The 14,129-nt window shown below is 36.7% G+C and overlaps 1 protein-coding gene across 6 annotated transcripts in view; it reads right to left on the bottom strand.

Annotated features, from left to right (window-relative positions):
- Positions 1–14,129, bottom strand: part of capu (cappuccino) — a 53,128-nt gene that overhangs the window by 4,695 nt on the left and 34,304 nt on the right. For 3 of the 6 annotated variants that reach the window (XM_068288229.1, XM_068288253.1, XM_068288248.1), the window contains 3 exons: positions 12,764–13,348; positions 7,782–8,270; positions 2,028–2,245 (listed from right to left, as the gene is read on the bottom strand). In XM_068288229.1, coding sequence (XP_068144330.1) covers positions 2,028–2,245; positions 7,782–8,270; positions 12,764–13,348 — 1,292 coding nt within the window. Of the gene's footprint in view, positions 1–2,027; positions 2,246–3,445; positions 4,027–7,781; positions 8,271–12,763; positions 13,541–14,129 lie in introns of those variants that run through there. The other 3 variants (XM_068288240.1, XM_068288260.1, XM_068288269.1) reach the window with 3 other exon arrangements.

A 14,129-nucleotide genomic window follows, 5' to 3' on the forward strand; every position in this document is an offset into this window, starting at 1 on the left:
AAGAGTCAAAAACTCCACTAACCAACACAAAAAAAAAAAAAAAAAAAAGAAAAACAGAAAAAGTTTGTTTCTGGCAAAAGTATAATACACGCAAAAAAACTTTTCGTCTCTCACACAAAAGTAATAAAAACGCAGAAAACTTTCAATGAGCAGCGAACAACTCGAATTCGAAGAAGAACCTTTTGGCCCCTTGCCCATTGGCATTGGAGACACTGGGCGACATCGTTGGCGCAGCCAATGAAGTTTGACTAGTCGGGAAAGGTCTCTATGCCTCATCCTACGACTTGTCGTTGTCGTCGTCCTGTGTGTGTCGTCTTGACTCCCAGTTGTTGTTAAATTTGTGATATCATAATCTTCAGCTCAAGTATCATCACATAGAAAATCACTTAACGGTGTTCGGTGGTGGTGCTCCTCACTTTTGGTATGGGATTTGAGGTTAAGCTTCTGTGGCTAAAACTTTTGGCCTAAACTAATTTGAGGTCTATGTCTCTAGTACTTCATTATGTTCTTTGCTTGTTGCCATTTGTGTTGTTCTTGTGTCCCATAACACTTAACATTTAACTGTGGGTCAAAAAAATAAAAGGCAAACTGAAACTGAATTGAAATTGAAACTGAAATTGGTTTCTGCTCTTTGGTCTATGCAATTAAAGCCAAGTCTAAATGTCTCTTTTTTCTGTAGGGGTTTGTCCTTTAAATGTTTGCACTTTGCTTATTTATTTAGTGAAAACAAATTTTTTGGGGTCAACTATTACATAGTCCATTAGACGCAATAGAAGAAAATAATGTTGCGCGGTCACAGTGGTTCAAGTGTTATGGTAAGGGTCAAGCTAGGAAAAAGGTTTGCACAGATACACTTGGAGAAATAATCAGAAGACTTTTTGCTTTTTTTTCCCCTCTAATGATTCACCATTTTAATATCTATCCGATAAATCTAGGGTCTTTTTAAATTATCTTATCGTTACTTGAATTAATATGGTTCATTAATGGGATTAACTTTAATTACCTTTTAGTTTGTCATGTAAGTGAACTAAAGCTATTTAATATTGGGTAAAACGTAATTGTTGTATTTTTAAAAAAAACATCTAATCAAACATGATGTAGTGTTTAATCAAAGCAATTGACAACCACTTAAGCATTGAGGACACATTCAGCACGAACACATTCGCAAGTTATACTCTTTGTCTGGGAGTTAGATAAGAGTGATAACTACAAATGGATAAAAAGAAAATTTGTAGTAAAATATGTTTTTGCTAAAACCAAACCTAATGTTAGACGGCTAGATAATTGTGTTTTAATCAAAGAAATAATAAAGGTCTTCTCCTATGTTCCCTAGGGTCTCAAAACTTGTGTATGTAATTTTGTGTTTAAAATTTTTGCAGACAGTGTAGAGTGAAAAAAATATAGGGAAAAGTTGTTGTTGGGCGTTGAGAGTTGACGGCTGGGCCGACGACTATAAAGTTTTAACAAGTTCTGACACTTGCAGGCAAAACTAACCAAAGGTAGTGGCTCCAACAGAGGGAGGGGATTGTTAGATCGGGGCAGAAATGGGGGTGGAGTAGAGATGGACAACCGCTTGGTTAAATGGAAAGTGCATTTCCAGCTTCTGCTGCTACTGCTGTTGGCTTTTTGCAATGGAATTGCTAATTTCCGGACACAACTTTGCGGTTCATTTTTGTTTTTTGCTTAACTTTTTCGCTCCTTCCAACTTCCAAGTTGGAACTTTTATGCAGACGAGGGACAACCCTTCGTATGAGTAACATTATTATGAAAGCATAAGTTAGTTGGTGTGTAGTAAAAGCGGACACCGACCTAAGACCTATTATCAATAGTTTTTTACTTTCCGCCACGCTAATGACTTTAAATTTTTGCGCTATTCGCCGTTCGTTGCAGGCTCTCATCATTTCCTTTAGCGTCGATAACTTCCGTTTCCCGCTTAAAAACCCTTTCGCAGATGACCAATTTCCTATCTCTTACTCACCTAGTCGAGAAATATATTTTTATGCATATATATAGTTGAATGAACTTACACTAAATCCAGTTAAAGAGTTGCCGCCTCCATCATTCTGCTGCTGGTGCTGCTGCTCATTGCTTGATATCTGCTTGAGTACTCCAACATATTTAAGATTATTGCAAAATTGCAGAGCCATTGAGTTAAGTAATTCCTGACTCGTTGTTGCTAACTCTGTGGAGGATTTTGTGGTTACCAGTTGAAGCGTTGAGATGAGCCATTTAATCAGCATTTGACCTGCAGGAATCGAAATGAAATACAAAAGAAAATTACGGTTTAATAATGGATTAAACAGAGCAAACGTGAAGAGGGAAAGAAAAGAAACCAAAAAAAAAAATAAGAACGAAGAAAAACTTTATCCACAGCTGCGGCTCGAAAGGAAAAACTTGGACACTCATACACACACACATACAGACACACTCAATGATTTATGGCTGATGGGTGACCATCTCTAACACGCTAACCAGACCCCCTCATAAACCAAAACCTCCCACTAAAAAAACCCCACCAAACGCAAAACATTAAGCATAAATAAATTTTTGCTCTCGGTTCTTGTGCAAAAAAGTCAATGAGCAACAAACGGAAACATGAACCGAATATGATAATACCCTAAAACTAATCTAAATCAGGTTTTATTGAAAAGTTTATACAAGTATGAAATTTCTTATAACTGAAGTAATCAAACAATCAGTCGAATCAATTCGTTTTGTTTCTAAAAATTCGACTTGTGTCAACGGTTTTCTTTTTGTTTGATTTTTAACCTCTTGTTTGGCGGCTCGAGGTCAATAAATAAAAAAATAAGAGGTTTTAGCTTCATGTCGGATAAAACAGACAACAAACGAAGTAAATATTCTCATAAAAAAAAGGTCTTGAGAAGATCAAGTATTCATTCTTTTTAAACATCCCAAATTCTTCACTTTTAAAAAAAAAGAAGTGATTGTGACCCCTTTCCCTTCCTTTTTAAACATAGAATCTTAATTAAACCAATGGCTAACCTTAAACCAAATAAATGTCCAAGATAATGACGTACAATTAACTGAAAAATAATCAAGAATTGCCACAAACTCTGTTTCTTTAAATAGAATTCTATTATCAAAAAATATGAATCGATCTTATTCATGAATTGTTGTGCGAATTGGGGTCCTTATCTACTATGTCGTAGTTTTCGATATTAATCTATTTGAATGACTAAAGTACAAACTTGCCGGGAATTATAATCAAAGTGAATCAACATTTTGTTAATAACAATTCCAATTTAAAGGTTTTTCACATTGTATGTATGACTAATGACTAATTGTAAGATAAGAGAGAGTGTACCCAAAATAATTAAAATGAATTTCAGGGATGGCAAATGATTATGCATTGAAATCATTTTCAAAGAGGAATTCCTCTGGTAGCGTGTACACATATTTGTTGTTATAAAAAAAAAAAACTTACGACGTGTATTTGCGCGTGAATGTGTTAGGGTCACCAGATGGTGTGTGTCTGTTTCTAAATTTGGCACGTGTAGGTCAACTCGAATGCTGACTATATGCACAGTAATGTTGGCTCTGGTCTGCACCGGGAATCCGGATGGTGATGGCGATGTTGATGTGGATGTTGATGTTGATGATGATGATGATGATGATGAAGAGAAGGAAGAGCTGGTGCAGGAAGACAGGGAGGTCAATGTAGGGACATCAGGTGGCTTTTGAGGCTTCGGTGGCCTAAAATGACGCGCTTGCTGGGCATGTTGTCCAGCAGCAACGGACATTGACATTAGTTGGTCTTCATCCTCCTCTTCCTTCTCTATCTCATCCAGTTTCTGGTGCTGCTGCTGCGGTTCCAAGTCAAGTTCAGTGAACGTTTCCGGTTTATGCCATAAAATTGCCAGCGGTTGCTTTGTTGTCCTTCTAATTGGCACGTGATTGTCCTCGTGTTCATTTAGGGAATATGTCTGTCTTTTGGCCAGTAGTGGGCACCAAACGTTGCTCAATATATGCGAGGACATTATCTGCGAACTGTCTTCAACTAATGCCTACGCTCTACTGACTGAGTACCGAATGTGTCGGGTAGGCAGAGAACTCAAATGAAATGCGTTGAACACGACTCTTATCAAAATTCACTATCAACAACACACTCCGTAAAGAACATGTCCAATATATTCCCGTATTTATTCCGTTACCCTTTACCTCTCCCAATTGTTGATAACTTACTTGTTGCAGTTATACTTGGTAATACGTATACACTCCCGTAACCCTTCCCGTTACCCCGTCTTTTTTTCTGTTTGGCCCTGAGCAAGGTCGTCCCATCGGGCAAGGTCTTATCAGTAAGTCATGGCTGATTATTATTATTCTTTCATGTCATTGAATCATGTGTTTAAAATTATCATCAGACTCCCCAATAGTATGCTACAGATTCTGTGAAAACTTTCATTTTATGTAAATAAAATGCAAAATTTATAAATATAAAAAAAAATCCCTAAAGCAATATTCGCAAGCGCCAAATATTGTTCAACATTTCCTAATCTATTTACAGTTTAATAGACTGAAGGCAGCTTTAAATGGATGATTGTATTGATAAGAACGACAGAACACTGATAGGTAATGTCAATACAAAACAAAAGGAGATATGGAAAGATAGAAAAGTAATTGTTATAATGTCCAGAACAAAGAAAAAAAGGGAGTAAAAAAAATGTAGCTTCCCATTGAATGAAAAATTTACAAATTGATCACTAAATAAAGTACTATCAAAAAATTTGACGTCAATTTTCCTGTCTATGTCTATGTTAATCTATTATCTAATCTAATATTGGGAATATCAGTTATAGACTATTACAATCTTGCCTTGATTTATTAAAATTTTACAAAAATTTCATAGTTGCGAGCTTATTGCTTAGAATGGTCTGAATGGTAGCAATGCCAGATAACACATATATGCTCAAACTTGAATTAGAGTAATAAAAAACATATATTCAACTCCTTTTTTAAACTTTTTGAAAATATTAAACATCTTGCGCTGGTTTTTGTGAAAAATGGCCAGGGTATTATGAAATTTAAGTTCATATATTTTGCTGAGTGAATGAAAGTTCAATTGAAAGTAGAATGCTAAAAGTTTTGTTTGTGCATCTCTCAGCTTAGCTGAAGCGCGGTAGCATCGTGATAGAGTTTCGGTGGCAACTTTTTGATGAAAACTGGGCAACAAATTTGCATAACCGTTTGGTTGGCTAGAGATGAACCAGTTTGAGGGTGCGAGGCAGGGTTATGGGAAGGTAGGAGACGATAAAAGAACAAAGGGGTTTGAAGAGATGAAGCTAGAGATGACGAACACTGGCATGAAGCGGTTTGGATCCGCCTCACGCATGCATGCGTTGCATTTCATCAACAAAACAACAACTACGGTGACGACCATGACGACGATGACTCCACTTTCGCTCAAACACGATGAAAATGAAACGATGCCACCACAGACAGATAGCACAAAGCAAAGCGGGATATATAGCAACAGACGAGAAGGGAAGGATGAGTGGGAGGAAGAAGGAGGACGTCCAGAAGGAGGAGCTGTTAAGCTGGACCTCATACCAAAAATATTGTTTCATTACGCGTCGCCCAAACATTGTAGGAAACTGTGAAGCTGCTTCTCGAACGTCCACATCGTTGTCGTCTTCTGGGTTTGTGATGTTGCCGGGCATATAAATCAGATTTTTGGCTGCTGCTGCTGCTGCTGATGAAAAGTCGCGACAAAAAGCTTCTGGTTTTTGGGTAAGCCACGAAGAATTGATGGCCACTTCAGACAATGACAATGACAACCACCGGGACCGTCGTCGACGTCGACGACGACTGGTTGAAGAGGTGGGAGGTGGGCCCAAATTGCGTATAACTATCCGACCAGGCGTATGTCCAGCATCATCTCCTCTTTTGCTTTGGCTCTTTGCTCTACACTTTTATGGGGCTCTCTTCTCTTCTCCTCACTATGTTGTTTGTTCAGCGAGGCGTTAAAATGTTTGTTTGCATTAATTTGCAGCAGACGATGGGGATGAGGATGAAAGCATGGGCAGAATGAGCTAGAGGAGGACGAGAGGCAGAAGAGCCTGACAACGATGAGCTTACCAATTAGCGACACCAACGTTCCTAACCAAAAAAAAAAAAAACAAAAATGTTGCTCTTCTTTTTGTCATCTTCGTTGGCCCTAGCTGGGCGTGGCATGTGTCAAAAACTGCGCCTGTTCCATAAAATTTGTTGCCATCGATATCTAACCACGCTTTTATCTTGCTATCGGCAAAATAGTTATACCCACAATGGAATTTTAAGCGCACAAAAATGTGCCTACAACTTTGGTCGCCCATCCACCCATTCGCCTATACATTTGTCTGAACCTATGGAGTTCTGTGGCATGTTTGTTGCGCAAAATTCCACAGACAGTTACCCCCAAACTCTGCAAACAGAGTCTTTGGCGAAGGGAAATGATTTTGGATATCCCCGCCTGAAAATATGCTATAAATTTCACTTTATGCTTTAAGCTACTTGATATCTATAATAGAGATATGGATGGAGTATGAAGATTCTAGTCGAATGTGGGATTTTTTACACTTAAAGAACTTGGCTTCAAGTTCAACATAAATAATGATAAATTTAATAAAAGAAGATCAGCTGTAGTTTTGGTCTTATCTTTCATAATTCTTTGAACAAGCTTTTAAATGAAATTGAACACCTGTTATTAAATATAATCTGTAATAATTTGTACTTCTTTAAAATGTATTGAATCAAAAAATTATCTTCTATGTAAGATGGTGTAAGATCTAAATCTAGATATTAGTAGCGATCAATGGAGGGTAAGGTCAAATAGGATCTCAAATACCTTACAGAACTAAACAAAATCCGTTAGATATTTTGTAGTAGCGAGCATAAAATAAAAAGCATATAAATATTTTTAAATATAAACAAACTTTTTTTTTGTAATTTGAAACTATGACTTTCAGAGTTCCCAATAAAAATGAATCAAGCTTTTTTCTAGTGACTTACTAAGAAACAAAATATCATCATGCACTGGCTTGCTAATTCATTTGGTTTTCACTTGAAGACATTACAAATTTAATTTATTTTTAATTTTCTTTCGATTGACAGCTGTTTCTAACTGTTTGGTAACTAGTCCATGGTATTAACTGTTATTAACTGTTATTTTTTCTTAGTAAAAACTCCTCTGATTCAAATAGTTTGGCCCTCACTTAAAGCTCTTTACAGTTTTCGAGTTCTTCAACTTGTTTTAAATAAAATATTATTACAATGTCCCCTCCTCCAACCATTTGACCCTAACCAGTTTGCCATTTCCTCCCTTTTTACTCTGTGTATTTACCTAAGAAAATTTCGCCAACTGCCAAAAGTGTACAAGTGTACTACAATTATGCACTCACTCAGTAGTATAGGCAGTTAGGGTAATAATTCACGTTGACTTTGGTGTTTTCATTTTCAGGAGAACTTCTTTTTTTTTTCCTTTGGTCCCTTAACTGATTTGATTTGCCTTCTCTGTTGGTAAAGGATGGCGAGCAGAAGGAGTGAAATGAAGGCGAAATTCTAATTGTTAACTTAAAGCAAACAACAAACGCAATCAAACGTAAAAACGCACACAAAAAGGCAAACAGTGGAATTTTTGCAAAAATCGCAGGCTACATTTAAACTCTAGCACCCTCTTGCCATCCTACATACATTGTGATCCACCATCAAGTTCAGCCCGATGGCTGCTGCTGATGGCATCGCTTGACTGAATTCATACAGAATATTTTTTTCGGCAGACTTACCTTCAAACTTTTCATATGCAGCGAAGCTTAACTTTTCCGGTACATAAGATGAGCCACGTCGTGAGCCCGCTCCGGTTGCTCCAGCACTCGCAGCAGCATTGCCATTAGTCAGCTCCGGCAATGCTGCCAGCATTGAAGCTACCGAATTTGATGTCGGTGTGGCCATCAGTGTTGTCTCTTCATTCAATTGGGAAGCCGGCGATGCCGTGGACTTTTCAACCGAAAAGCTAGCCACCTTCTTGAGCACATTGCTAGAGAGTAAAGGCGTTGTGGGTGTACCAAAGCCAGGAGGCGGTAATGGTAAAGGTCCTGACTCATCCTCTCCATTGTCAGACGTCGTTGTTGAGGTCGTCGTCGTCGTCGTTGCCGTTGCCGCTGCCGCCGCCGTTTGAGACTGCACAGGTGTTTGAGATGATTTAAACGAAATTATAACAGTTGATTGCGTTTCCAGTGAGGATGATGAAGATGTTGGAGTTTGAATTGCTGTCGCTGAAATGTAACAAATGACGACGAGAAGATGGCATTAGTAGAGAAAATTTGTAAAGCTATTACTACTTGGAACTGAAAGTGGGCGTGTTGTCAAAAGATGTTGCTTTAACGAAATACCCAATTTACATTTGACCAAGTAAAACTGTTTTCTTCTTTTGTTCAAACATAAGTACCCATTGATTTTTTAACGAAGATTTGATTAAATCACACTTGAGTATAAGTTCTACGTAAAGAAGTAGCTTAAATCTTTAAATTGTGCAGAAATGATAAACAATTTCTTAGTCGAAATGTAATTGGAAATTTCTTTACTTAAATACGTATGTATATCATCTACTTGAATTGTTGTAGTAGTGTTTTGTAGGTTCTCACGTGATCAGTTTTAAGCATTTTAAGACATTTATTTGATTTTGAGCAATTATTCAACATTTAGCAATAATAATAATAATTTTTTTTAAATGGTGTTTGCATGCGAATATTTTATTTCTCATTTTAACTCGTATTTCAATATATTTTCCGATTATATAATGCATATACTGCATATTATAAACTGTTTTAAGAAAAATAAGCTTGTGATGGGAACAAACTTTGTATATCTAGTTACCAAAGACCATTTGAAAACGGACAAAGAGCTAGATGGAAGGACAGGCGGACGAAAAGCCGGCAATTTATAAAGAATGTAAAATTTATGTATGAAGAAAAAAAAGAAATCTATCGATGTTAGTAATCGAGAGTGATTAAGGCTTTACCTGCCAGAGAAAAAGGTTGCTAGACTCAAGCCCTACATTTGTTTGCTCCAAAATTCCTTTTCCAGATTGTTGCGACAAAAAAAAGGCATTGAGGCCGAATTATTTGCCAAAAATACAGATTTGCTGCTTTGATTAAACATTTTTTGTTACTTAAAAGTGCACAAATAGGGATTTAAATTGTTTGTGAAAAATTTATTTAAATCGACAGGGACAGATTTTAAATTTAAGTGCCTGGACAAAAGAGGTCCTTGAAATTCCAAATAAAACGAATGAAGAACTAAGCCATTTTAGTTTAAGGGAGTTTAGTAGTTCCTCAAATTTTTTGATCTTTTGCGATTACTATCTTTAGTCTTTCAGAGAACTTATCTTCCTATAAGCTTTAAACAACACTTAATAGTCGTGGTACACCCTTATTATTTTATTATTTTGGATTAAAAGTTACTGAGTCTTAAACAGAAATTTTAAATTAAATTTCCTCATGTTACGATTAATCAACTTTTGTTGATTCTTTTACTTCCTTTTTTCTATTGTATATTTTCTCAATTTGTGGGCCTAACTAACTAAGTTATCCCACAGCACATATACACTTAACAAAAAAAATCTATATATATGTATATAGAAATAAAAAAAATGGTAAAAAGGTTTTACACGACCTTCACACAAAAGTTTTTTAATTAACTCGTGTCGCTCCACCCATCATCAACATCCTTTTCCCACTGCCTAGCATCCTTTTTTTTCCACTCCACTCTGTTTTCCCAAACTGATCCGATCAGCGCACAGGAAAAAAAAACGGACGCACGAAAAAAACACAAACATCCAGCTCTAAAGTAATTATTGGCACATTTATGCAAGGACTCGTCGCCGTCGTCGCTGTCGTCGCTGTCGTCGCTGGCGTCGTCGTCCTTTCTGTTCACATGATATTTTAAATATATAATTGCCGCCCCAAAAAATATAAAAAAATACATCCTACCCCAATCTGCTCTCTTTACTCTTACTCCTCCTTCCTTCGAACAGTTACCTAATTGTGTTTAGCGAACGACTCGACTTAAATATAAAACAAAAGCGAACATGCTTCGTTGGTTTTTGGGTTGTTGGCTTCACCATAAACTCTCCATACACTCGAATGAAAAACATTTGTAAAAACTTAAAAATTGCAAACACGTCTTCATTGTTTACAAAATGTCGGCCGGAAACTGGTGATTCAGGCTCGCGAAGGGAAGGGTCGGACCTCAGGCAGGCTTCATTTGATTCCCTATTGTTTATAAGCAAGCCTTCTCGCCGAATGAGCGAACGCAAACGGACGAGAAGCGCAAAAAAAAAACAAAGTTTAAATTTTAATTAAATCATGTTATATAGAATGATACACGCGGGAGTATTGCCAGTTGCCAGTGGGAGAGGGGAGACCTCCCACTCTTGGCCAACTCAGTCATTGATGATGGGCTGTGTGCGATAAGCGCTCCGTTGGGTGTACTCTGGGCACGAAAATCGTACAAATTTGGCGCCTTAAAAGCGAGTGGGCGCAAAAGGAAAAAAAATTCCAGAAACAAGTAGAGGAAAAAACGCTTTCGATTATCCAAAGTACACGAATGAAGATTAAATGCTTGAGAAGTCTCCTAAATAGATGCTTATTTAAGATTCTTCTTTTTAAACTTGTCTATCATAAAAGACATTAAGAAAACTGAGCTTTAAGTAGTTGACACTGCATTTAACTATAAGTATAATAAGTTTTCAGTAATTCAGATGCTAACATCTGATAACTATTAATAAATCAATCATTAACCTTAATACTGTTTTGGCCAGGGAAAATACTTGCAACATATTTCTCATTGGATTGTTTAAGCATGTGATTTTGAGCTGTGCTATTTAATCAAAACATTTTGTTTGCCGTAAAAAATAACTTATTAATATCGAATTAATCAAAAAGATAGCCAAAAACACTCTTAATGTATTTCAAGTTGATGTAGTGTGAAAATCTCCCAAGTGAGCCACCTAAAATAACATTTGCGTATTATTTACTCAAAAGTACCTAATTTCCATTCAAATGAATAAAGGAAAAATTCATTTTCAACAGATTTCGAATATTCGAACTATTATTAAGTATTAGTTACTTGAACACTTTTTTCTCCTAACTAGCTGCTTTTATTTAGAATTTTTAGCCTGGCTATTTATTAGGCAAATATCTAAAAATGTTTGTTTTTTTCTTTTGTCTAAGCCGCGTAAATTCAAAAGATATTAACAAAAAACAAATATCAAGTATTTGATATTGCTTTAGCCAAGTCGTGAATAGCGTTGTCCTCCTTGGTAAAAAATTCAAACACAAACAATATCAATATCATCAGAAAAAAACATAAATAAAAATCGAAAAAAAAAAAAAAAAAAATTGGGAACCAGAAAAACTGACTGAATTCACGATGTTTTTTATGTATATCAACATATGTAGTTACCTTTTAGCTTAATACCGTAAAATTCACTATTCTTAAAAGTAATTTTATCTATTTCGAAATGAATAAAACACAACCCGTAATTCTGAACCGATTTTTATAAAACAGAGATATCTACGAATAATTTCGATTTCGACCTCATTCAGTTTATATTTTTATAATTTTTGTGGCCACAATCAACATATGTTTGAGCTTAAGCTAAGATATCTGGAACCAAAACCAATCTACACCCACGTTGTACATTATTTGGGTAATAAATTGTCGACAACTTCATACAATTTGCCAAATGCCCAACGATTGGCATCTGAACAAGCTAATTGAAGCTTTAGTTGGGGGTTGGGATAAAGCTATTAATAGAACATTTCTGGGAATTGAATAAAATTATTTTGTATGATGACAAATGTGAAAAGAATTCTTATAGTTTGCACACAGCATATCCTTGAAAGGATTTACTATATATAGCCATAGACATTCATAAAGTGAACTATATACGGATATGTTTATGCCAAAAGCGATTTAACCCACATTTTTTCATGCTGTCTAAATTGCAGCAAAGGACATTTTGCTCATATCTTGTCTATGTGAAACATGTGTGTGTGTGTGTGTGTGAAAGGACCAATGTCCATAAGCTTAAAAAATATATTTTGCTCAACTATGTGATGGTTGCTCCTCCCTTCAATAGGCACTTGTAATTCTGTGTGCCCATCTGGTTGGGTTACATGAATGGTGGTGCTGGTGCTCTTTCCCTAACACCACTCAATTCTCTACAGTTTGACAAGCACTCTTACTTTTTCGTCTTCTTTAACATCTCCTATGACCTGTTTTGTGTTTGTGTGTTTACCTTTGAAATTGGCGTAGAGAGCAACAAAGAAAGAGAGTGAGAGAGAAAAAAATGGTTAAAAAAGGACAAGCTTTTAGTTATTTTTTTTTTACTCGAGGGTTGCCAACTTGAAAGTGTACACAGACAAGCAGCACACACACATACACACACACAAACACATATGGTTTGAAGTGCTCTAACAATCAACAAGAAGCAGTCTTAGAAGTATCAAAAAATATTGTGTATCTCTGCCGCTACTGAGGAGTCCTGCCTGTCCTGTGTGTGTATCTGACCGACCGACATATTTCCCAATGGGGAATTTGAATAATTCGTCAAAAAGCGCTGAGAATTGTCCGTTTTTTACATTATGGCGTTAATGCGTTTGCACATCATGAACTCTTGAGTTTGAGGAGTTCCCAGAATGTGAAATGAGTAAATACATACATATATCTTCAACAGAATAAAAGAAGAAGAAAAAACACTCACCTGTCTCGTTACCTGATGGTGGCGGCAGCTGCTGCTGTGGTGTTTGTTGAACGGCGGCACTAAAACGCGATGAAAGATTTTGTAAATCAACTTTCTTGGCCTTGGAAATATTGAAAAGTTCGCCGCCAGGTGATTCTATGCGTGGCTGTGCCATCGCAGATCCTCCTGCTGGTGACATTTGATCTACAGGAGTGACGTTGTTGGTATTGCTGTTACCCAGCACTTGGGCCAGCTTTTTACCCAGTTGCAAAGCCATTAGCTCGTCCGGCGAGCTTTCTGCTGTCTCAGGTGCAACCAGATCGATGTCCTTATCATTTATTTGCCCTTCATTGGGTATACTTAGGTACGTTATGTTCGTTAGACTAAGGCAGGCTAATTTATCCTCACGACAACGTCGCTGGAGTTCAACAACCGCTCGAGCGGTGCAAGGCGATAAAGTGTCCGCTGATTGCACACTAATCTCACTCAATGGACGATCTTTTTTAGTTGTAGAAACACTACTATCATTCGCACACACTGCCGGCACTTCGATGTGCGGTGATTTGAAATAGTGATTGGTGATCAGTAGATCGTCAATGGGGGGATCTGTGAAGAGGAGGGAATCGTAGCTTGAGCAAGACATGGACAAAGATCGAAGTTGTTCGTGCTGTTGATGTCGCTGCTGATGCGTTAATGTGGAGCAGCTGGAGGCAATAGCATGGCAATCGTAGCAACAATCGTCGCTGCTGCAATTGTAAAACTCAGCCGAATCGGTGTAGTCCAAGCTAACAACATCATCTGGGTCACAAAAGCGGCAGCAGTAAGAAATGGGTAAAGATTAAGATGAGTGTGAGACACATTTAGTTAGAGAGAAATGCAGGAAAAATAAACACTATGCAACAGGTTTCGGATGAAACGATTGTGATGGTAAAGGAAAACAAAACTTGTGAAAACACAAAGAAAAATAAATAATCTGCTTTAAATAAAGATTGGAAAAGTCAAAAAGAAGATTTTTAACAACAAGAGAACCAAAATCAAAATAAAAGATCATTTATGACGTTTGCACAAGAGAACAGTTAATCCAAATCCTCTTTAACTCACAAGAGAAACGTAAAATTAGCTTTATGAGATTTACTATCAAAATCTTTAAAGTAATCTAATAAAGGAGAGGCAAAATAAAGATCACAAATTGGAAATATTTTTTCTGATCCATCTGATTGACTTGCTTTTCCAGCTTCTCAATATCTTTCTTATAGTTTCGGGACTTGCAAGCTTACTTTTTATATAGAACGATTGCCTATAAATTGTTCGACCTTTATATTTTTAGTAGACTTTTTCTGTTTTTTAAATCATTTTGTTATTCAGTGTCCAATCAATTTGACGATGA

This window comes from Drosophila tropicalis, unplaced genomic scaffold (assembly GCF_018151085.1).
Source record: "Drosophila tropicalis isolate 14030-0801.00 unplaced genomic scaffold, ASM1815108v1 contig_1187, whole genome shotgun sequence".
NCBI classification, from domain to species: domain Eukaryota; kingdom Metazoa; phylum Arthropoda; class Insecta; order Diptera; family Drosophilidae; genus Drosophila; species Drosophila tropicalis.